Source organism: Caloenas nicobarica, chromosome 1 (assembly GCF_036013445.1).
Source record: "Caloenas nicobarica isolate bCalNic1 chromosome 1, bCalNic1.hap1, whole genome shotgun sequence".
In the NCBI taxonomy this organism is placed as follows: domain Eukaryota; kingdom Metazoa; phylum Chordata; class Aves; order Columbiformes; family Columbidae; genus Caloenas; species Caloenas nicobarica.
Window position 1 is genome coordinate 47493188 of NC_088245.1, and position 25284 is coordinate 47518471.

At 40.7% G+C, this 25284-nt stretch overlaps 2 protein-coding genes across 7 annotated transcripts in view; both read left to right on the forward strand.

The window, feature by feature from the left end:
- The window catches only part of FGD6 (FYVE, RhoGEF and PH domain containing 6), a 75860-nt gene extending 72049 nt beyond the window's left edge, over positions 1–3811 (forward strand). For both annotated transcript variants that reach the window (XM_065657026.1, XM_065657034.1), the window contains one exon: positions 736–3811. In XM_065657026.1, coding sequence (XP_065513098.1) covers positions 736–772 — 37 coding nt within the window. In that variant the 3' untranslated portion in view covers positions 773–3811. The remainder of the gene's footprint in view (positions 1–735) is intronic.
- A 3272-nt stretch (positions 3812–7083) lies between these two features.
- The window catches only part of NR2C1 (nuclear receptor subfamily 2 group C member 1), a 58714-nt gene continuing 40513 nt past the window's right edge, over positions 7084–25284 (forward strand). For 2 of the 5 annotated variants that reach the window (XM_065645788.1, XM_065645824.1), the window contains exons 1-2: positions 7115–7174; positions 23463–23538. In XM_065645788.1, coding sequence (XP_065501860.1) covers positions 23485–23538 — 54 coding nt within the window. In that variant the 5' untranslated portion in view covers positions 7115–7174; positions 23463–23484. Of the gene's footprint in view, positions 7175–20321; positions 20401–23462; positions 23539–25284 lie in introns of those variants that run through there. The other 3 variants (XM_065645798.1, XM_065645807.1, XM_065645815.1) reach the window with 3 other exon arrangements.

Here is a 25284-nt window from a genome sequence, read left to right on the forward strand (position 1 = left end):
AATTGACTTTAGCTGCTCCTCATACGGCTTCCCCTCAAAACCTTCCCCGACTTTGTAGCCCTCCTCTGGACACTCTCCAGTAGCTTTATATCCTTTTTATCCTGTGGTGCCCAGAACTGCACCCAGTGCTCCAGGTGAGGCTGCACCAGTGCAGAGCAGAGCAGGACAATCGCCTCCCTCGCCCGGCTGGCAAGGCTGTGCTTGATGCACCCCAGGACACAGGTGGCCCTCTTGGCTGCCAGGGACACTGTTGGCTCATGTTCACCAAGACCCCTCTTCCGGCTGCAAAAGCCATGGGCTGGGGTTATGCAGGTGGCTGCCTCAGTTATTGTAGTGTCCTGATTCATCACAGGTCATGTTTACAGTGAAGTAAGGGAAGGGAATATTGTATTTTTTTTTTTTAAAAAAAAGGTATGCTGTCATGTTATTAAAGTTGACAGAACCTTGGCATTTCCTACTTTTTGAGCATTTGATTGCCCAGCTTTGCTTGTTCTTTATGCATGTAACTTCAGGATGGAAGAGGAATGGAAAAAAGTTTCTATTATCTGGCCTTGCACTGATACCTAATACCTCGCCAGCAAGCTTTGTATGTTTGGATAGATTTCTGGCATTTGCACTAACAGACCAACTGGTAATGGAAGTACAATGTTACTACTTCTGTGAATCTGTAGCTAGTGAGCAGTGTGATTTGTACTTTTCCCAGCAACTTCCTAACAGTGTTTAATTTTCTAATAGGTGGATAGAAGCTTTTCAAGAAGGCACCATCTTATAGTAGTGTCCGTATCATGTCTGCAAGTCTAAAAGAAAATGTCCAAGGATGGTGGTAAAACAGAGTACAGCGGCTGTTCAAAGAAACGGAACCCTACCGTCTCAATTTACACAAAATTGTATATTTGTCAGGATTAGGAGTAGTTGCATTTTTAGTGTGAGGTAATATTTTTTTAAAGAATTGTATGCATTTCTGTGTTGCTACAAAATGTGTTATTTATTAAATTCCAATGTTTACTTTAATGGTCAGAATTATTTGTGAGGTCTGCATTGAGGTTCTAAGTGCCCATGTCTTCACAATGGCAGGTGGTTGGTCAACATATTCCTCAAGTTTGTGGGTTTTTTAAAAAACAACAAAAAAAATCTGTTGCAGTTGTACAGTTCCTCGTGTGTATAGGTCTTGAGTTGCTGATTCTCAGTTTGCAATTTAGCAAGAACAGATCAGAATAGGAATTTCAAAGGTTTTGGATCTTTGTTGGCTATGTAAATTCCTTTATGAGAAGTTACATAATATTGCTGCTCCTTTTCTTGAAAGGCAGTTGAAATCTTGCATACTAGTACATTAAAACAGTACAACAAATTCTGTATCACAGAATCAATTGCAAAGTACAGTTCAATTATAAAAAAAAAAAGGGAAAAATATTTTAAAACAGACTTTGCAATTACAGAGATAAGACACTAGAGCTTTTACAGTACTACAAATGTCAAAGACACTAAATGAGTTCTCTTCAAACAATTGCAGGATATATTTTATGTTTCCAGTAGTAATTTAAAGCAGAGTAGAAAATACATTTCTGATACACAGGGAAAAGAAGAAATACCATATTTGTTTCAAAACTTTGTGGCAAATGAGTTCTGCACGCAGTATGAAACACTGTATAAACTATTGTTCAAAGAACGTTAAATGAATATATACACCCCTCTCCCAAAATTTTAAACTATTGTATATTTAAATATTATGTTTTAACTGGAATTGTGCCGTACCAAGAAAACCCAGGTTTTTTTAGTGCAGGTGGCATTGAAATGTATGCCATTCTTTGAAATACCTTTTGTTTACACACTATTATTTGTTCTGCATGACACTTTAAAACACAATTCAGTTTCAGGTGTTTGGGTTTTTTTCTTTAAGAAAATTGTCAGTATACCTCATTAGGAAATACTTACTGATGATTCTGGTGCATTTATTTAACTTTTGAAAAATTTTTAACACTGTAATAGCTTAAATGGAACTAAAACTATGAAAAACACATGAAAGGAAGCCATTTTTATGCCAAATGCGATGCAGATGTAGCCAGTTGATTTTACTGTATGAAACACTTTTCAGTAGTTCTCTGAATCAAGCTAGTTGTGGTAGCAGAATTAAGAACAATTCATTTTTAAGTAACAGTTTGAATCCATGTTAATAATTTTTCTATGGCCTCAAAAAGGGAAGAGAATAGATGGTAGTTTAGTCATTATAGAAACACCAAGGATGAAAATGCAAACCAAAATTCTCTTATTCCCTCAAATACCTCAAGATCAGGTCTAAGATACTAACATAGCTCTGAAGAAGCTTGATTCTCTAGAGCTTCTGTTAAGTTACTAGCAGGCTTGGAAGCCTAATGCTTAATATTAAGTATACAAGTAATTTCATTGACTTCAAACATTTCAGTAGAGTACCTTTCCAAATCAGGGACTTCAGGCTGTAGATCTGGCTTCCCTCATGAATGCTGGAGATGTGACCAGAGTCTGATCAAAGCCTTTATTCTCTTTTTATTTTAATACAAACATGATAAATGAATATTTTTCTCTTGTTCTATATAAAGGGCTTTTACTTAATTTTTAAAACCAGCTGCTGACTGAAGCCACGTAAGCTACTAGCATGTCTCTTCAGGGTGATTTCTGACACACTTTTTACTGTATCCAGAACAAAACTGATATCTATGTAATATAGATGTGATGTGGCCCTTCCCGTTGATATTATCAACGGGAAGAGCTCATTAATATGTTTATAGGGACTGCACACTAACTAAGATAGAAGGCCATGAACCAGCAAATGAATCAAATTTGGCTAGGAGCAAGCTAATTTAATTTCAATTTATGGTTTCATACTGATCTCCCTGCTGCAAAACAGAGCAATAAAAGTCAAAATGCATATTGAATAAGGTGCCCAAGTTCTGCCTTGTGTGTGGCGTCAAACTACCTCTCAAGGATTTGGTGCAGAGTGAGAAAACAGTTTAAAATGTTCTGTAAAAATCAAAGGACTTCCTCCAGAAGTAGTTAGTTGATCAATCAAAAAAAAAAAAATCTTCTGTGACAGAAATAGCTTAGAAGAGAGCCTTAAAAACAATAGCACGCATATCGCAGTCTAATACTGTGTGAAATAAATTGTCCTTGTAAACATGTTTGAATATCTCTTTTTCTCCAGCACTAGTGTTTTGTGTTATAAGAAGAACACACAACATCGGCGTTTTCATAACATTTTCAGATTCATAACATTTTCAGATGGTTGCTTTCCAAACCCTGTTTCTCAGCTCACCTCCCATTTGGATTCATTACCATCAAAAATATTCACTTCTTGATTTGACTAAACACTAAAATAAGATTCGAAGTTTTTAAACACCTGGCTACCTCCTCTTATGAAAATCTATCGTTAATAATTAATTTAAGATTGGTTAGTAGAGACAAACATTAGCATTGAATATTAATTCTAGCATCTTTATTCTTGAATAAATGAAAGGTTCTAAGATCCTGAATTTTCTTTAACTTAAAACTATTTTTATGCCCAAAGGACTTAAATGGAAAGCTGAGCAGCTACAGAACACATTTTACTAAATGTTTTTTGTTTGTGGAAACTTGATTACTAAATTATGTATATTACATCATCATCACATAAAGAGATGTTTGTAAAGACACATTCAATGCATTTGTTTGCCATAACTGCTGTCTCCTGTATTTACCATCTAAAGAGACTTTTATTTGCAGCAGCCCTAAAATGTCCTGTCTAAATAAAAGAATAGAATCTTTATTTTGTAAATGAAAACAGTTTAAAGTTGTTGTAAATATTCCTGTGGATATGTATCATTTTTTGTATAAATAAATTCACATTAGTTGAGTCTGCACAATTTTTTTACATTTTCAGTTTTTTATGTATTATGTAATTGGTGTATTCATTGATTTTCAAACGGCAGAATTTGCCGTAATTCTCCTGCACATATGTCTTGCTTTAGAATTCCTGCTGTTTTGCTCTTATGAACAGAAAACAGCCTGAAAAGGCACAGACTGACACTGCTGCTGGGTCTGACCACCTGAAACAGATCTAAGTGAATTGTCATGCTTACGTCAACCAAGACACTACACACTCTCTTTACCAAAACTGGTGTCTTTTCCACAAAAATTATTTCCATCTTCCTGACGTCCCGTCTTTCCTTAGCTGCGTCTTGCTGTGTAGTTCTTCACCTTCTGTTCCCTCATCCCCAGCCTTCAGGAGTTCTTGACATTTGTTTTCTATAAAGCCCTTCCATAACTGGGTGTGGAGCCCGTGCTGGAACAGAGTTTGCAAAGTGCAACAATCCAAAAAATTCCTCCTGAGCAAGTCCCACCTGTAGGACACCAAGCAGTGGGGTTTTATCTCCTGAAGCCACCTCCCAGCCCTGGGGAATGACGGCCCTTCTGAGCTTCATCAGCCCAGGAATGAACTAGGCACTCTATGCCACTGTCTTATTTTTGAGAGAACGTAGGATTTTTACTCATCTTACCCCCTCTTCAGCCACAAATGTGAATTTACCTATCCCAGTGCTGTGGTCCTGTTTGTCTTTTGAAAAAGAAAGTAATCCCACCAACCTACTCTTAATGGTTACTGCATCTGATTTTCAAGCTCGTTTTTTAAAAATAAATTCTTTAGCACGTTGTTACGGAAAGACATACCAGTGGCAAAGAAACCATCATTCTGAAGAACTGAAGGAGTGTGTGACGGTCAAATGAAGGGTGGTAGATTAATCACTCCTTTTGCAAAACCCAGTTCTGCTGTGTCTACTGAAGTATGCCTGAATCGCAGAGTTTCTGTTGGCCTCAGTATTTTTGCAGGGCCTGTGAGGGAGAGAATTGCCTGTCAGGTTAGTTATGCTGCCTCCTCGTACTTCTCTGGCAGATGTTTGAAAGCAGTTTTTTGATAACTTGCAGGAACAGCAAAAAGGCTGCTGCTTCTCTCTATATTTTTGATAGGGATATGTCTCATGTAATCCTGGCTGACACAGCTCCACAGACGTGTGTTTGTAATACAGATCAAGTATGAGCTGGGTCACTTGCTAAGGAAAAAAACATGTTTTATTGGTTAAAGCGACATTTCTGCTCTATTGAGGTATCAGAATACTTGCCTGAAATAAGCTTTGGTGCAAATTCCATGGTATTTGTTAAATTAAACTGCAATAACCTCCTTCATTTAGAAAATGGATGTGCAGCTCAGGCTAGTCTGGGAAGTGACAAGTACTGTAAATTCAGAGTGCTGTAACATTTGATGCTTTCAGGAAATGCTTAGCAAGTTAATTGCTCCAATTTAAAAATTCTTCATAAGTTTCATTTGCATTTGGATTTTAGGAATGCGTCTGATCAAAAAGCAAAATACGATGCTTCTAAGTACTGAGTGAACTAGTGATCTTGAGCGAGGGTAACAAGATGCAAGTGCAGCTGTGGGACTGGGGTGGGAAGAAAAGCAGGAAAGGAATTGGCAAGATAAGAGCATGAATGGTTTTATTACTGCTAACACATAAATTGCTTGTATTCTTCAGGGTTTTTTTTCATATCCCTGCTTCTCAGATGTTGATGCTTATATCATCTGATTAAGTAGAAATTGCATAAAATGGTCTAAACGAGTTTCAGATAATGAAATTGCGTGTACAGCCCCAGTGGCCTAAATGATCTTGAAGTTTCTGCTGATCTCTAACTCCAGCTAAACAATCTTCATTGAACAGGCGGGAAAAAGCGACATATTTAAGGTATACAACCCTTACTTAAACTCAAGGTCAATAAAATCATCAGCATAAACTACATAATTAGCTAACACAACTTTAGCACAAACGAACGTAACCAGAACAGCAGTTAAGTTGTTCCTTTCATGCTTTTTTGAGAGCCCTACCCTAGCCCGGAGCACACTAATTAGCAGCCAGGCCAAGCCCTGTTCAGAGAAGTGGTGATATTTAATGAAGTAATTTGCTGCTGCCATGCTAGCAGAGAAAGACAGCTCTTTCCAACACTGCTGATTGAACTGTCACAATCATTGCAAGCGCAACGCAGTGTGATGAAGCAGTTTAGGTCTTCATCATGTTGAACGTTTCAAAACGAATCTGCAAGTCTCATCTATATCTTTGCCTCACAGAATCAGTTTGGAAGGGACCTTCAAAGCTCATCTAGTCCAACCCCCTGCAATGAGCAGGGACATCTTCAATTAGATCAGGTTGCTCAGAGCCCCGTCCAGCCTGGCCTGGGATGTCTCCAGGGATGGAGCATCTACCACCTCTCTGGGCAACCTGTGCCAGTGTTTCACCACCCTCATTGTAAACAATTTCTTCTTCATGTCTGGCCTGAATCTCCCCTCCTTTAGTTTAAAACCGTTACCCCTTGTCCTTTCACAACACGCCCTCCTAAAAGGTCTGTCACCATCTTTCTTAGAGGTTTAAGTACTGAAAAGCTGTGATAAGGTCTCCCTGGAGCCTCCTCTTCTCCAGGCTGAACAACCCCAGGTCTCTCAGCCTGTCCTCACAGGAGAGGTTTTCCCTCATCATTTCTGTGGCCTCCTCTGGCCCCTCTCCAACAGGTCCATGCCTCAGTGGGAAGACCGCACCGTGCTACCCAAAGGCTTTGCACCCGTGATGCTGAAAACTGAAATATTCCTGTTTCCTTGCAGAGAACGGCGGCGAGGATCTGCAGACTCGAGTTCTCTCGACCATGCCCTCGGGTCAGGCAGAACGACCCGGGGCAGAGCCACCGCTTCCCCACCTGTGAGGGAGCTTCGCCTCAGGCGCCCCCTCCCGAGGAGCGCTTGTGCCAGGGCCCGGCCCGCTGCCCGCAGCACCTCAGCTCTCGGTGCTCCTCGCGGCCTACGCGCGGTGGCGGCAGCGCCCGCCGGTGCGGACAAAGAGCCGGCACCCCCCGCGGGGCGCAGCCGCAGCGCTGCCGCCGCCCCGCCCTCGGGCGCCGTTAACGGCCACCGGAAGGGCAAGGAGGGCGAGGCGGGCCCCGCCCCGCGCGGACCCCTCCCCAGCGGACGCCCCGCGCTCTCGCCAGGCGGCCGGTCCCGCGCGCAGGCGCAGCCGCCGCGGCGGGGCGGGGCCGGGCCGAGCGGAGGGGGCGGGGTCGCGAACTCTGACCTCCGGGAGCCGGAGCCGCTGCCGACAAATAAACCCGCCGGAGAGGCCACGGCGCCCGCCAGGTGAGCGACTCCCCGGCAGCGGCCGGGCCGCGGCGCGGGTGGGGGCCCCGCTCCAGCCGTGCGCGGCTGCCGGCCCGCCCTCGCCCGGCGGAGCGCGGCGTGGGGCGCCGCCCGTCCCGCCTCAGGCCTCGGCGCGTCCCGCGGGCGGCTCCGCGCCCCCCGACCTTTCACCTACAGGAACCGCTTGCGCCTCCCGCCGCCCCGCATCCGGGCGGCGCCGGCTGCCGCTTCCCGGCGTTGCGGCGGGCTCCGGGCCCTCCTGCGGCGGAGAGGGAGCCGCGGAGGGAGGCGGCGGCGGGCGATGCCACCCTCGTGCTGGGCCCCGGCCCCCCCGCCCCGGCCCCGCGCAGCCATCTTGTGCCGGGCGCCGCTCTGCGGCCCCGCTGCCCGTGGCGGGGGGCGAGCCCGGGCGCTGGGCCGCCGCCGCTGCCCCGCGAAGCCTCCCGGGGAGGGGAGAGGAGGGGGCGGCCCCCCGGCGGAGCCGGTGGGCTTGGGAGGGACGGGCTGGGCCGCCGCTCCCTGGCTGCCTCCCCGAGCTGCCCTGCGCCGCCTCTGCCCTCCCGGGGCGGGGGAGGGTGGCCGTGCCCCCCGCCCCGGCCCCTCCGGTCACTTTGTGCCGGCTTAGCCCAGCCCCCCGCCGGGTCGCTCTGCTCAGCTCTGGCGGCTGGCTGGGTTTATTTGGTTTGCGGTAGCGTGTCCTGCTAACACCCGCTATTATTGTTGTTGGGGCAGGTGGACCTGTCGCTGTGCTGTATTTTTGTGACCTTGGGTGGGGTTTTTTTTCTTCTAAGCTGCGGCGTTTGTGGGTTCATTTCTCAGTGCTGCAATATGTTAAATGTTAAAAGCACGGCCCTGTATCACACGATGAACTTAGATTTGCATGTTGAAGAGGGGAGATGGCATGTGTTGTGCAAATCAACTTGCGGAACAGGAGAATAAAGTCTTCTGATACTGGTTTTACTGCGAGACAAGTGTGTGGACGTGATTCTTGAAAAACTGAGTTGGGCATTCTTCATATGTGAAATCTCTGATCTGAAGGTGCTGGTACCAGCATCAGCAAGGTGGACTTGGGAAAGCGGTGTAGTAAGAAGAGCTGCAACCACACCTAGCATAGAAAATAAGGTGGAAGAAAATTCAAGTAGTTTTCTGTAGGACAGCTTCCTGGTTTTGGAATCATTATGTAAGTAGAAATATAAGTATTGAGGGGAGGCAAAACATCACATTACCATGCTGGATGAGGCAGTGGTCACCTGGGGACTCTTTCTTCTACACTTTGTAATTTTGGATGGCTTTTTCTGTAACAGTATTTCTACCTGAAGATAATTCTGTAAATATTGCCCCCCACCTGGTTAGTCCATGGTAGCCATTTGTGACATGAGGTGTCCAACAGAGCATTTAACCCACACCTTACTCCTTGCTGTAAATCTTTCCTCAGGGACACTTGTTTGAGGGAGGTCTTAAGGTCTGTGAAATGTTTGACTATTTCTGTCTGTAGTTCTTTCTCCAGACGCGTTGCAGACCCTGTCTTACCAGAGGATTAAATATTTTCATGTGGTGGTGGTCAGCTGCGTGTGTGCACTTGCATGGGAGTATAATGACCATCGCTGATGTCACCCCGTGGGGTGTACAGTCCTTAACTGCTGCTGCAGTTCATGCAAACTGCTCCAGCTGGATGGTTAGACACCACTTGCTAAGTCTGTTGCATTCTGCAACAACACATCAAGATGCTTATTACAGAAAAGAGCTTGCAGTAGATAAATTAACTAGCTTTAATTTCCCCCTTAATTCTTACTAATATTTGTTTTTCTTGCTGAAATGTTGTCTTGAAGGGAACAGATTTTGTTGGAGTTCTGATCTTTAAGAATAGCTGTAGCCTGGGCTAGATTGTGGCATAGGAGGGGAGATTGTATTTAAAACCTACTTCGATTTTTCAGAACAAGTTTTTTAGCCTCTGAAGACAAAGCCCTAAGCAGCGTGTGTAAATCTGAAGCTGACTCTACTTTGAAGGAAAACAGTTTGGACCAGATTACCTCCAGAAATAACTTCCAACATTAATTATTTCGTTATTGTATTCTGTTAATAAAGTTGGGGCGGAATGACATGGGGAACCAAAACCAAAGAAAAACGTGCTGATACTGTAGCATGCAGTTAAATAGCTCACATGCAAAATGTAATTACAGAATGCTTGAAGCTAATGTGCAAGTCCTGTGAAAACTGGCTTTCCTCTATAATGTGAAATCTAAATATTTACACTGGTAAGATTAGTTTGCTTGTTCCTTATGCTGATACTCAATTTTCATTTTGATTTATTGTGTGCTTATCGTATTATGCAATTAAAGTTTGTGCAGCCAGTGAAATTGCCAGAGTTGCCTTATAGTTTGTGAAGGAAAGCGGTCTCCCTAAAGTAACCTGTGTCTGATGTCTGGGTGAAAAAAACCTGCAAAAAAAAAAAAAACAACAGTAGCCCTTCCTTAAAGTAGAGAGTTTAAACTGTATATAAGGAATAGAGCAGTGTTTAACTCGTACTTGTTTCTTCTGCTGGCAAAGTGTGGCTCTCAGCTGGCAGCACTGCAGCTGGCAGAGGGTACGTGTCCCTTTCCTGCTGGAGCAGTTTTAATAGTAAGCTTTACTAACCCGAGTTACTTTGTTTGAGATCAGGTCAGGCAGCTCTCCTGTGAGGATCCGCTTTCCCAGGCCTGTGGGGGTATCAACACCCCCTATGAGGCAGCGGGGAGCAGCTGGAGTGGGCGTGGGGGCCACAGGCTCTGGCTGGCACAGCTGTCTGCCTCTGCTTTTTGGTCACACACAGGCTGCAGCGTGCAGCCCACCAGTGATCATCAGGGAAAACTAAACAACACCTAAGTTACTCTCTGGTAATCTTTTCACCTGGTTTTTCCTCAGTGCTGTTTCAAGCTGCTTTTAGCACTTTGAATTTGTGCCTATATATTATTGGCATAAGGTAGCTGCTGCAAAACAGAATTTTATCAGTGTGAGAATGATGGATAATACTGCAAAGGTGCAATTAATCAAGTTCTTTAGTGTATTCAGAGCTCTCCATATTCTTACCCTTCAGTCAGCAGTTTCTGATTCCAGAGATTACTGCATTGGGTAGTACTTGCCAAACTCTTAAAGCAACAAAGGATTTATCTTCTGAAGAATCAGACTCTTAAAATGTACTTTGCAGGATCTGATCAGCTTGCTCTTAGATCTGTAGTTAAAAGTGCATTAGGAGATCTTATAAATGTTCTAAGATTTTATAACAATACAGGCACTAATCAATGCAGTCATATGACTCAGTGGCAAATCATAACTTTCAGTTCTTCAGTAATAGCGGTGGTTTTCCTGATTTTTGATGTGTGACTATTTATGTACCTTAGAAAAACAGGATTTTCTGCAGCATGTTTGATGCTTCTCTACAGTGTCTTAAATTGCTAATTTTTTAAATTTGCTTCATGATACCATCAGTGTTAGGCATTGGACTCGATGATCTTAAAGGTCTTTACCAACCAAAATGATCCTGATTCTTTGTCCAGTTCTCTGAGACTGGAAGGTTGCTTGTGCTTTCTGAGTGAGTCCTGTGTATCTCAGGATGCAGTGCTGCAGATTTTGTAAGGAAGTGCATTCCTTCCTGAAAATCATGGTCTAAGAACTGCTGTTCTGTATCAATATTTAGATTAATTTTGTTGGTTTGGCCAGGCCTTCTCTGAAAGGCTGTTCAAGTTTGTTTAACTTAAATTACTTTTGTTAAACTTGATAATAAGACAGGCTGGACTAAGATAAATATTTGACTACTTTTGTAGGAAGTTAAACCAGAAGCTTGAAAAACACTAAAAAACTAAAGCCAAACCCTCTGCTATTGTCCTATTAGCTATAATTACTGGTTATTTCATTCCAAATAAGCTGAGGTTGCTGTTTAGAGCTTAGAAGTGACTTTGTGGTGTGAAAACTGCCCCATTTGTTTTGGTAATATGTTTTCTTTCAACTATCAGCAGGACAGTGTAAGTGTCAACATGACTAATGTATTCACTGTGGACTAACTTAATCTGAATATTTTTTCCAGAGTGCTTTAAAAAAACCACACAAACTAGCAAAATCTAATCCTGTGGAGGTGATAAAGGAAAAAAAAAAAAAAGAGAAGAGGTGGGTGGTGATATTTATAAAGGGATATTTTTGTCTGAAACCATGTCAACACTGATTTATGGGAAGGATGTGTATGAAACACAAGGTTTTTTCTGAAGGAAGTTGCTGTGGATATGAACATGTGCAAGTTGTAAGGGCAGAGCGGTTAGTAGTGCTGTTGAACAGGTTAGAAAGTCCTTTCCATAGTTACACCTTAATGTATCAGGTCCATTGTCTGTGGCTGTAGTTCAGTGAATGCTCTGAGCAGTCACATCACACCACGCCTATATGGGCAATTTGGTGTCATACATAAGCTGATGTAACAAATATGGGTTTTTCCAAAAGAAATTCTCTGATTTCTGCTTCTGCCTGCTTTTCTTGTGTTTATATAGCAATTATTAGCTGCAGGGTGATTAAATTCAGAAGACAAGCCTACCTTACAGCTACACAACCATGAGGTCAAATGCAGAGAGGGACAAAGCTGTCAGTCAGGAATGGGGCTGCTCCTATTTGTGAAATGCTGTAATTATACTGTAGTGGATGTAATGCCTCTCTGCGTTTGGAAAGAACGGTTTACACTCGCAGTGCTGTGTTAGCGTAATCTTTGTGTGCCAGGCAGAAGAACAGATCTGGCTGAACCTAATCCAGCGAAGGGGCAAGTCTTCAGTCAGATGAACGCCTGGTCTGGTTCATTGTGCTCGTACAGGGAAGCAACTTGGTTTTTTTTCTTCCTGTAGCAGTTCAGGATTTTGCAGGTTTCGGGTGGGGACGCGGGCTGTGGGTGACATCCCGCAGGGCAGGGTGACCTGATGAAATGGCTGTCTCCTTACCTCGCTCTGGCGTGTAGCTAGCACTCGTGTGAGTGGGCTCAGCTTGCACAGCCCCCTTGCCGCCTCCTTCCTTTCACCTGCCGATGGTGAGGCTGGTGAGCTGAATCAGCTCTGTTAGGCAGGTTCGAGAGATGTCGTGATAAAAGCAACAGGAGCCTAGGGGAAAAGTGAGACTGTCCATTTGGTGACTCAGACTCCAAGAATGACTTGGCAGTCTCCTGAAAATTTATCCTAGCAATTGTGTTTTCTCACCTCTCCTCCCACTGTACCACTCACATGAAAAAGCAACAAGAGCAATGATTCTAAACTAATTGTACAGGCATGCCTGCTAATGCACCTCTTTATTGCTGTGTGCTTTTTAATAATCCCTTGCGCTTTTACAAGCATCTCATCTTCCCTTGCTTGCCTGCAGGTTTAGTTGCTTCGGTTTCCTATGATTATCTGTCTCTTAAGGATGTACTCTCTAAATCTCCATGTCATGCAGATTTAATAAACAGTAACGGGGTATCAAGAGTCACATAAATATTCCTTAGTTCATTGATACAGAGAATATTACTCCTTTAAGTCTGCCAACTGTTCTACCATCTTGAGCAATATGGCTTATAGAATGGTAATCCTAGAATAGCTCATTCAGTTTGCTGTGTTCATTGAGCTGTTCTTGTATTAAGCATTGAGCAGAGTAGTGTCATTTGTTTCACAAATGTGTTTGGATTCCTTGGCTTAATATCTATAAAGCATTGCAGAATACTGTTCTGAAACATAAACAAATCTTGGTGCTCAAAACAAGTAACAGAACCCCTTAACTCTAGCACTTTTAATCTTAGAGGGATTGTAAGTGCTTTTTATTTTATGTGTAGGTATTTATTAAACAAGTTCAGCACAGGTTATGCTGAATTCTTAATTAGTACATGGTGAGTTTGAGAACAGAAATGAGGACTGCTTTCCATTTTAAGGTACAGAGCAGCTGTAAGCCCAGTGTGATGACCTGAACTAAAATAGCGTATCCTTCGTTCATTTTCTGAGATCCGTTGCAATCATTTACTGTTGAAGCAGTATGACTATAGAGATTAAGACACTTTCTTCTAAGAGGGAACACTTTTCCTGTTAGCTGTCCATTTTATTAACCTTTTGAGCTTTTGTAAAAAGACGTGTTAATCTTCCTGTATTTCTCTTTACTGTGATATCTAGAAAGTTCTTACATAACTTTATTAGTTTAAATGTCCATCTGATCTTCTACAGGTGGATTTAATCTAGGAAAGACCCCTGTATTAATACCCATTCTATACATATACATAGTCATTACCAGAATCATTACACATTCCATACGTAGAGTCAAACTGATTTGACAGTGCCAGCAGGGTTAACTTAAACTACTCAAATTTTACAAGCATCACTTTGCACCAGTAAAACTACACTGGCTGGGATTATGACATTTTTTGAAAGTCACCTGAAGATCTCTGGGGTGGGCAGAGTTTTCTCTTGTTGTATCTTCATGCTGATGCAGTTTGTTCATACTCATTTAAAGGGTATTAAATCAGAATCAAAGTACCTCATAGTGGGGCAGGTATACCAACAGTGCAAGGTAATAAAACAAGAGATTAACGTTACAGTTTATATCCAGTGGAGAGTCCAAACATAAAGAAATATTCTTCCTGCTACTGCTTTTAAAGTTTGTAGTTTGCACCGATATAATATTTTGAGATAGTATGAGCAGGAACTTCCTACTAGGAGAATTGAAGTTGTGTAACTTTCGTCCTTGGAGAAGAGTGTGAGTTAAACACTGATGTCTTCTGAGCATAACTGTACTAGTGGAGAGGTTAGTACTGATTACTGGCCCTCAAATCTGCTGGCTATTCTTGTGGGAAGGTTTCCTAACCCATTTCAGTTGAAGTAAGCCAAAAGCAATTTGAAAAGTAAGTCTTTTCTAAGTTATTTTGACTAAAACAGGGGGGAAACTCTGGCACATAAAAACTGAGGAAGAAGTAAAGAAGAATGGTTGAAGTAGTGCAAGCTCATGAAAGTTTTCCACAAACACAGTGGCTCATGGAGTGCTTGTCTAAAGTAGCAATGGAAAACTATTGGCAATGATGTCAGGTTCAACACCAACAAGTTTGGGCTAAGACTGATGATAGGGATGTATTTAAAAATTACTCCTGCCAAGAAGGCTCACTAAGTCATTTACTAGTGACATAAACTAACAATATTTACATAGGATTTACATACAGAAAGAGATTCTGCTTGCATTTCATTTGAGTGTGAAGATTGAAGAGAGATGCAATAAATGTATTTTAAGTAACACAGAGGGAATTTAATTTCTGTCTTTTGTCAAAATGCCTGCTTTTAGATGCTGCTTCTGATAAATTGGGTTGGGGACTTGAGGTTTTGAAAATGAGAGATAGATATATAATTCTGCCTCTCTGTGAGTTAGTTTGTTTTTCAACTTTTTTTTAAAGAGCTTCATTTTTTTTTTTTTTAACTGTGTAGGAAGTAATAGTGTCAAGCACTCAAGAAATAACTTTGAAAACAAATGCAATTATTATACTTGTAAAGTAGGTCTAATAACTATAGATACAGATATAAATATTTGTGTTACTCTGTACATAGAGCAAGAGGAGCTTTACTGTGTTTGGTATCTTCTAAGAAAGGGCTTTTTCCCTGGCCCCAGATACCTACCACTAATGAGAAGATACACAAATGGATCATCACAGACTGAGGGAGTACAAGGTTACAGAAGTAGAATATGTTAGACAGTTGGAGAGGCAGTGATCTAATCATGCTGACAGTCTAAATGTTGTCAGTTTTGACATTGTTGTCAGCAACACATTTCCTCTAAGGCAAATTAAAGGAAGGTTATGTGTTTGTTTTGTAGAGTTTTAGAGTGTTTTCAGTCTTAATGGCCTATCCGCAAAAAGTTGTAGAAGGAAGTAAGGGCCTAAGCAGTGAGCAGTGTCATTAGCTAAATGGTCATGGGACAAAGCATTTCTTATTGCTTAATTTTCCAGAACCTTCATGGTAAAAGACAAGGGTCTTAAGTCTGTTGTGAAGTGGGGAAACCAGTAGAGCAATTAAGCAATAATTGCTATAAGCAACTATAGACTCACTGGTTGAAACAGTGAGCAAAGAAAATAATTTTTGCAAGAGTATTCAGAGTGAGATATGAATGAGGCAAAATTTAAGTGAGCAATATTTGCAAACAGCTTAGTGCTTGATATATTGGCAAGAACATTGACTCTCCTCCTTCCCCCTTTTAGAGTGATAGTGTAACTGTAAAATTACCATTCTTTTAATAGTGGGACATTATAAAGAAGACCCTGAAAGTACATGCAGTTTTCTTCATGTTGTCTTCTCTGGTATCTTTCAGAATTCCAGTTCTTGTCCCTTCGTTGTTTCAGATAACTAGAAAAGTATTAATGTGATTAGCATTCATTAACTAATATCTAGATAAAGTACAGTTTATCTTGATTTGTCTCCTTCCGTTTGGAAGGAGAGCAAAGCATTCTCAAGGAAGACATCAATTATTTGACTCATTCTACTTCTTTCCTATACTAGCAATAAAAAACATTTCTCATGTGTTGCCTGATCCATGCTTTGAAGGTGCATGGCATGGTTTGGACAAGTGTGGAAAAAAGAAGCATCTCTGTAATCAGGAAGATTGACATTAGGTGAGAACACCTTGAAGATTGCTGCCAGTTATTGAAGACCAAAAGTCACACTGTGATGGTAGTTGGTTAAATCTTTTTCTTTACTGGGAAATGAAGGTTTGTTTTAAAGTGTTTAAGGTATATTTGCTGATCTCAGAAAGCTCTGAGTTCAGAATATATTCATCATTTCACATGAAACAATTCAGCCTTTGGGAATGTTGGCTGGAGTAACTCAGGGAAAATAAGCTTTTTAAAACATGAAAGATGTGCTAAATTTCTAAGTTTACATAATAGAAGAGAAAACAGCTAAAGCATTTTTTTCCACTTAATTCTTTGCAGGGATCTCTAAAGAGCAATTAAACATACCTGATGTGAAGTTTAACATAGATACCTTAGGTAAGCAAAAGGTGAACTACAAAATGTTTTACATCTGTCCCAAAGTGAGCTTAGAATTTGTTGACAGCCAGTTCTCCTTGGCATGTCCTGCCCCCTCGTCTGCAGTGTCAAGATGCGCAACCTCACAGGTGGCTAGGAAGGAAGGAGGAAGAGGCTTAAAGGAGAAGGCAGCCTTGCTCTTCTGCACAACTGCAAGTGGAGCTTGTCTGACTCCACGAGGAACTGCCTCAGGCAGCTGGACCGGCCGAAAACAAGGGGTACAGTTCCATGGTGCAGTTAACCGGAATTATCAGCTCCCCACCAACAACGATGGAAAGAGAGGTTTGCTTCCTCCCTAATCTTCCTTTTTTTTTTCTCCCTCCCTTGACTTCTAACATGTTCTCCCTTTTGTCTGCAGTGGAATGAATCTGACCTCAAAGCAAATTAGTTCAGTGTGCTTATCTAAAAGACGTTTGATGCATTTCTAGCAGGTTAGTATTCTGCCTTTTTAGTGAGTTGAATTGCCCTTGTGTGTGGTCAATATCACCGCAGCTTGATCAGGTCGAGCAAGACCTACTCCCTGGGGGTGAGCTGTAATTCTGTTTAAACTGCCTTTGAAACTATGCCCTGACTCTACAAGTAAGAGGTTTCTGCCAGTTCAGTTCCTTGAACTGCCTCCTCAGGGCATTATGTGTATAAGAATGCCAGCACAAGAAGAGATGAAATAATAAAGTGAAAATGGGGAATGGGATGAGAATGCCTGTTTCAGCAGTCGAGCTGTGGTGTGAAATGCTGCCTGGAAGTTCATCAGTTGAACACTAACAGTGGTGAGCTCTTTCACCAGTATGCACGGTCTTTAGAACAAACTCACATGGTTTATTGGAGGTGATTTAAGGCATTCCAGTACACAGCACCATTGTTACAAACACTGTATTTGTCAACTGGTGGCCTGGTGTTTAGGGATCACCAAGTTAAATAAAGCAACTACACAGAAGAACCTCCTACTGAATGTTTATGCAACTTGAAATTACAAGTGTCAAAATATAAAACATCATGTAATTGTCTGTAGTTTTTTGTCAACAATACTCTTTAATTTCACATTACTAAAGTATATATATAAAATATAAGGGAATAATCCTGTAAAATATATTACCTTTTTATTGTATGTAATTACAAGTCACACTGGTTACAAAGTATGTGTTTGCAGTGCAAGGAGTTGTGTAGCAATATGAGCCATAGCCTTGCGTAGGCCATATCAGGTAAATGAGGGAGGAACCTGATTTTCATCAGCCTTTATTTTAGGATGTAGTTGAGCATGACATTTGCAAGTGTCAGAGACACTAATCATTTACAGTTTGTTTCTTAAAGTCCATGGAAATTCTACCTGCTCGGGCCAAAATTAAGATTACACTCTTCAAGAGCTCTGTAATGTGGGGAAGGACCTCAGCGCAGCTCCTGACACACTCCTGGCTGTCACCCCACCTACAATATATGCATAATCGAGGTGCTGTTGAGTCAGTTGCAGAGCAGCACTCTTTACTGCACGGTGTTTTAGCAGAAATGGTAAAGACAAACCTCAGAACAATGTGCTGCTCTCTGGTGATTCGGCAACCAGTTCAGAAGTAGCTCATCCACACATACACTTCAAGGGAGATGATGTGAGGGAGCATTTAGTAGAGCGTTCCAAGCTATGCTGCCTCTGCTTATAAGTGCTGTTAAAGTCTGACTGGTGTTTCAGACGGGTCACCTGCTTCTGAGAATATGAAGCAGTGCTTTGCTTGCTAGCAAGAGCCATAATGGGACTGGCTGCCAAGGAGTATTAATTTGCCAGTTATTGTTTTGTACTCAAAGGAATTTCATCTGCTGATGTGAAGCCAGTGTAAGATCATATTCTCATAATCAGTATAACTTCACACATCAGGCCTGATGTACATCGGTCTTAAGAAGTCACTGTGTTTAAAAAAAAAAATCATCATCAGGATATGTTGGCATTCACCCATTTTAAACAGCATTATTTTAGTTTTGTTTAGAGCCTTGTTTCACTACAGAAGTTTAAAAATGTGATGTTGCAGCAGTATGAATGTACAAGTACATTTTATGTCTATAACAGGACAGTTTCCAACTTAACTCTGAGCTTTTAAACTTAGCAATTTGTGAGTCAAAGCAATTAAAGTTTCACAGCTTCTTTGTAAATGACTGTATCAGTATATATAACTCTAGAACTTCACACCTGCAATATGTCCTTGAAAACGTGTAATCACAAGCTCAATACCCTCAAAAGCTGAATTCACAATGAAATAAATAAGACTTTACCAGAAGGATGGTGCTTCATGCCAAAAAACTTAACTATGTATTTTTTTATATATTATTATTTAGTGCTTCAACACAAAAATATGAAAAGCTAATATCCTCTTCCTTCTTCCTTTTGTTCAAGTGATAGGTTTTCTAAAAAGAATCCAGTAGGATTAAAGTCACATCAGAAGAGGTTTCAAATTGCTGAGTTCTAATGCATACACAAAAAAGCAGAGAAGCTGAGTACACTCTCCCAATGCACCAATTACTGTTGTAAACCCTAATTAAAAATCTGCTGTCATAGCTCTTTCATAACGTAGCAGTTGTCAGCTGGTAGTGATATGAATTCTATCTAGGAAATAACCTAGTTATTGTGTTAGTGAATTTTTTTTTTTTATAATTGTAAACATATACAAACAAATGCTGTCACTTAATTATCCCACTTAAGTCCCAGAAATTGCTGTCCTTATGTGGTGATTGAGACCCTCAGTGATGGACGCTTAAGTGTTTGATACACGTTTTTGAGGGATGTGGGTTTTTTTTTCCTGAGAGCTGTGCTATTTACAAGTCATTCTCTAAAAATCATAGTTGTTGAGAAATACCTCCTTGAAGGTGCTTTGAATGGAGAGGTGAGATTCTTCAAGTCCAAAAATAGCTGGGTTTGAAAACACTTGTGAAGGCAGGTTTCTCTTTCTTGGTTCTAAGAATCACATTTCAAAGAAAATCTTTTCGACCAATGAAATTATTCTGATTGGGAGAGGATAAGAGCATCACTTGTTTAGGGAATATTAAACTCATCAGCTTTCAAAGTCCATTGTAATTTCATTAGGTTCAATCATCACCTTTAAAGCAGTTTGATTCTAAACAGTTTCTCAAAGGATTTCCTTACCACCGCCCTTTGGGTTTTATTAATTTTGCTTATTTTGGGGGCATCTAGACTGTATTGTCACAATTGAGTACATCTTCGAGCTTGTGGTTGAGTAACGCTAATCTGTTCCAAATTCTTTCTTACTTTTTTTTCTCATCTTTAGTATAGGATTCCTACAAAAATAATACATCAGCAAGACAGGGAATCTCCTTTAGAGAACCTCTTCCTCTGCTCTTAAAACAGAGTATACTTACATTGCTCCTAACAGCAAAAATAAAGGATGCCTGTGGCCAATTCTGGATTGAGAGCTGAGCATTTTCAATAGTTTATGAGCATTGTGTGATAACACTGAATTAATAATGTAAAAGTACCAGCGCCCATAGCCATTCATCTTGGTCACGAGAGAAATCTTGTTGCAGACAGGTGTTACCACTGATACAGATTTCTGCCATAACCAATACAAGCTCTCCTTGTGGTGCTGGTGGAGATGTAGCAGTATGGCAAATAACACAAAGCCCAACATCTCAGAGACGAGACACCATTTACCTCTGTGGTGGGACTTGAAAAATTCAATATCTGTTTACTGGAGGACTAAAATCTATGACGAGGTTGGAAAGTCTGTGCTGAAGAGTATTTCTGCTAGAGAATATGAGGGTTAGCTTATAAGTAAGATCATGTGTGTGAAACTTTTATAATTGCACTGCTTTCCTTGTATCATTTTTTAAAGTAGCTTTGGCTGTTAAGGTGATCATAATTAGAAAATCATACCCTTCCTAGAAATAGTGTGTGAGGCAAGAAGAAAGATCCCTGTCAGTCTCCTAATTATACAGTACTTTAACTTATGGACCAGAAGTCTCTCCTAGGCCACTTCATCATCATAAATGTTGCCTGTTTTGTCCCGTGGCTGCATGTTGCTTTATTTCATCATTTGTTTCTTGTTTCTTCAACAGGTTCATCTGTAAGATCCAAAAATAAGTGTGTCTAAGCTTCAAGGTTCATCTCACAACAATTTGTAGAGCTGTGGGAAAGTATGGGAGACTTAAGATGATGTAAATTGCTGCTGCTGTGGAAAGGGGTGATCTACAGTTCTCCCCACTACTGGTACAGCAGTGGTGTTTGCATGGCAATATAGCAAGTGCAAGTTATTCCCTGGGCTGAGAACTAACACGGACAAAAATAAAACTTTGCTGCTGGCTGTGAAGTTACAGATGTACCGGTGCTGGCACCAGGGAGAGAGGCTGGAAACTCAGGCCAAGAGACGGGTTGGAGCTAGCCCTTTTGGTGTCAGAATGCTTTTGAATAAGGTAGTAATGAGTCTGCAACGTTAAAAAGAAAATATCTCTTTCTTCCTTGTTAAAGTACTCATGGAGGCTTGGAGAAATCAGATCTCTCCATCTGTCATTTACTGAGTTCGTGGCAAAAATATTAATGTGTTGATAAAGTAATTGTATGACATAGAGCATTAAAGAGAATCTTTATAATTTTGCAGTGCCACAGATATGATAGGTAAGAATTTTCTTTATTCTTCATGTGTGAGTCAATTTATGTAAAGGTTATTTTCCAGATTTTGCCTCCTGCACAAGTTCAGTATTTGACTGCAAGCTTTTACTAGATGAACAATAAATTAAGCTTTTCACTCTACTGTATTGTTCATTTCCATGTGCTGCTGAGTTGGTGCAACACAGCTACAGCAGTAATAATTAGTATTTGATATTCTTGTTGGAACATGCCAGTTCTGCAGGCTGAAACACTGGAAGTTTTAGAAAAGCATAAAATAAAGTAGCCACAGGCTCTGTTGGTAAACGCTACTAAAATTGAGAAGGTCATAATCATACTTGGTTCTGGGAAGGATTATAGACCTGGCTTTTCTGGTGGGAAAAGGGTATTGATGTAGTCTAGTTTCTTTTGGGAAAGTAGTGTAGAAGTGACTGCAGAATGGAAGATGTTACTGCTGTCTCAAAAGGCTGACACAGCTGAACATATATTCTCCATAAAATTGGTTTAAACCGCTCAAAATAAGCTTTCTTGTGCATAGCTCCTTAAGCTAGACATGCAGTGAAGTAAAACTTTAAAATTAGATAGTCGTTTATTGTGTCCTTGAAAATATCTGCACGGTAGACCTATATGGAGGTAGTCAAAAGATTCTGCAAATCAAACTGCTTTCAAAATACTGTGGATTTTTTTGCAATGGCAAGCAACTCTTGTTTTGGTAGCTGAGCAAATAGTGCATTTTTGAGTTGTAGAATATTCCATGTGGGAAGTGACATCAGGAGGTATTTAGTCCAAAACCTTACTCAAAGTGGGGTTCAGATCAGACTAGAATTTTAGCATTTTACTGTTTATTCTTCATTTTTGCAAAATATCATCATATGCACAATATTTCTGATACATCAAATTGTCATGAAGCAGTAAGAACTTCCTCTGAAATAACTCTTTGCAAAAAGTACATCTCTTACCGAAAAGTGTCTGTCTTATTGAATAGTTTTCTAAATTGCTTTTAAGACATTCAGCTTTTCTCATCTTTTTTTTTCTTTTTTTCTTCTTTTTTTAAATGAAGTAGTACTGATTTCTGGCACTGTGTGTGTAAGCTGCCCTTATTTTGTTGCAATACGTTGTTAAAAGAAGAAAACATCTGATAGAATACACTGGCTGACTTGAAAGTGCTCCTTGAATAGTGATTGTGCTGCAGCTCGGTGTGTGCAGACCAGGGCTAATAGGGTGTTCCTGCAATGGTGCTGACATTTATTAGATCTTTTAACAAAATAATACTTTTCGACATAAGCTTCAGCCTCAAATGTTTTCTGTGTACGCCTGTCATCCTTTCTCTTAATTTAACTAACAGTGCAGCATGCTGGTGGGTGATTAAGAATGGTCTATAGTGCCCAAACATTTCTATGGTGTTCCCTTGCACACATCTGTCGGGATTTAGTGTAGTGCTGTGCTCGCTTCCAAGGCCTGCAGTTCTTGCTCTAGTCAAGAGAGATCTCTCTTTCCAATTGTAAGAGCAGAATGAGCTCTAAAATGAGTTAACATTTTTATTTGCATAGTTGATGGGGAAAGCTTAGAAATCACTGGGGTAGGACACAGTTCCTAGGAGTTCTAGCAAAGTTAAGGTGTGAAAACCAACTAGCCATATATACGGCTTATGTACGTATGTAACTACTTTCATTAGTATTCTGCCTTTTAGTATGCTTAGGCAGCACTGTTCCAGCTTATTAAATAAATCTTTTACACCATGTAAAAAATCCTTTATACTGACTCCATTTGTTCTTAATAAAGGAATATGTGTGTTGGTATTAAACACCTTTAGAATTTTGTCTGCAATGAGGAGTTGGTGTAACCTGAGTACATTGTGTATTGGAAACAAGGCAAATTTAGTACACAGACAAATCCTTTAGTGTAAAAGTACTGTCTTCATTCATGTAAGAAGTATGTATTTCAGTGTTTATAATACAGCTTTTGTCAGGAAGATTAAGTGTTTATGGTGCTTCATTATCTGTATATGTTCCTTTTAAGTACTGCCTAGTGAATATTCGTAAATCGATACCCAAACAAACAAGGCATACATCTGAATACTTTACACTGCATTCATGAAGTAGTGTCTGTTAAATCCTACAGAATTCTTCTTATGAAGATCTAGATTTCTTATGCTGTAACTGCAGTATTGCTAATAAAACAGCATCTCATCTTAAACATTTATGTTTTCTGCCTCCCAAGTAGTGCCTCCTATTAATTACAAAATTCACCTTCAAGCACTCCTGTAAATGCTAAAAAGTCAGTATGAGTTCAGAAGATGTTAAATTCTGCCCCTTCATTTCCGTGAACAAAATCGTCTCTCTTCCAGTTTTTAAGATGTTAATTATGTCCCTGCCGATGTCACGGTCAGTAATATGCTTCTGTTCTCACGGGGAGTTTATTACATTGTTGCTCTTTGGGAAAGCAAAGGAGGAAAAATAGGAAGTCTCAATGTGAGTTATTTGAGTAAAAAAATACAGAAGTCTACAAATAGAAAATCAGTTATTTTATAATATAATCAAACTTTAAATTCTGCAGGGTTGTCACCTTCATACAACATACATTACTTATGTGAACTGTATTTTCCCCAAGATATTTTTACTATTGAGGCTATAGATGTTAAGCATCTTCTTTCCTTTCTTTGACAGGAAATTCTGGTGGTTAAAGATCATGGCAACCATAGAGGAACTGGCCTATCAAATTATTGAACAGCAAATGGGAGAGGTACATAAATTTTGAGTCCTATTTAAGAGACATTGAATAATAAAATGTATAGACTGATATGCAAAAACCAAAATTTCAGGAGAAGATAATTCTTAGTTCACCCAACGCTTCTGGAGACTCTCCCATGGAAGACTAGAAGAACTGATTATGTCCATTTTAAAGTTATGCCACAAAGTCTTTTTTGCCAAAGTTTGCCCCACAGAAATGAAGCTAAGAAAAGTCTGGCAGTGTTTCCAGTAAGAGACTAGCTGTTCAGATCTGCTTTTTGGGCCTGTAGTGGTCTTCAGAGAGCCATCTGCTTGTATAATTACTTTGCTCACTTTCAGTTAGAAAATTTCACTAATAAAGATCTGCCATGGTCTTCACTGTGAAATATTTGTTGGCGTTTGATATAAGTCACTGGTTTCTGCTAACTTCTGGGTTTCATTTTCTGTAACCTGTGTGCAAAATCTGTGTGCAAAATCTGTGTACTGCAGCCAGAGAACTTCCAGAGGCGCACAGATAGTTTGGGAGTGTGGATAAGAGTTTACATACTTACCTAGAAGGCTTCATCATAGCATAGCCTATTTAAAATTAGGATTGCTTTAAATTAAATAGAGGCAGTATCTTATTTATCTTAAATGGTATTTTTTAGCTTGAAATATCCACGCTTGGTTTCTTGTCTAGTCATAGACTTACTTTTCAAGTAGTTTTATTTCCTGTCAGTCTTGATTTCAAATAGAAAGGTTGGGGGTGTGGGAGTGAATTCGATTCTTTATAAATTCTTACGGCTTTTATTGTAGCATCTGAGTGTTGCTAAGGCTACCTCAAAGGACATAAATGATTTATGTGATACGTGGTGTTTTCTTTCATTTGTCCTCCTTGTAGGTGAGAGTGGCATGTCTACTGTAGTTTTGTTTTGGTAGTATAATTCCTTGTGGCGGTCTAGGGCTGTATTTCCTGTCTAATTTTTTTTTTCTTTTAAAGTACAGGCTAGTCAAAGCTAGCTGAAGTGTACATTCCATTTGGAATGGTGTGATGATGGTGTTTATCCTCTGTGAGGGTTGTTTCTCAATTTCATAATATGATTCCATCAGACACTGAGCTCACCTAGTATCTCAGTGCCATGGGAAAGGGAAGGTCCCTTTTCTTTTTCCTCCCTTATTTAATTTCCACAACTGGAAGGTTTTCTGCTGGGTTAGTGCATCAAGTAGGGTCTGAGGAGGCTCTAATGAGTACCGGAGGTGGCTGGTGGCCAGAGGAAGGCAGGGGAGAAGAGAGAGGGAGTGGAAGTGCAACACTGCAGGGAGCCATTGGCTGTTTCTGTTCATGGTGAAACTGCTGCCTTACGGTTTTCATGGATATAATTCTGTCAGCAGCGTAGATTAGGATTTGTCCTTTAACGAGGTTTTACTGAGCCAGAGACCATCACATCTGATTTGGCAGCAGTGCAGCTTAAGCATTCCCCAGTCCTCACTTAGCCACTTACTCTCACACTATGCTCGTCGTGCTCATGTTAAGCTCTCCATGGCATTGTGTGGTGGACAAAAGTGGAAAAAAAACCAATTACAGGGCAGTGGAGGAAGGTCTTCTCCCTCCCATTTAGGGTCAGTTCCCTTGCCTGGTACGAAGTGCAGCCCAACCAGGCACATGGTTGGAAGGGCTGAAAAGCATCACCCAGGGCAGTGCCAGGTGGGACTCTATTAAGCCAAAATTCCTGTCAAAGGAGTGCTCATGAGTGCACTGCCTGAAAGGTGGAGTCAGCAA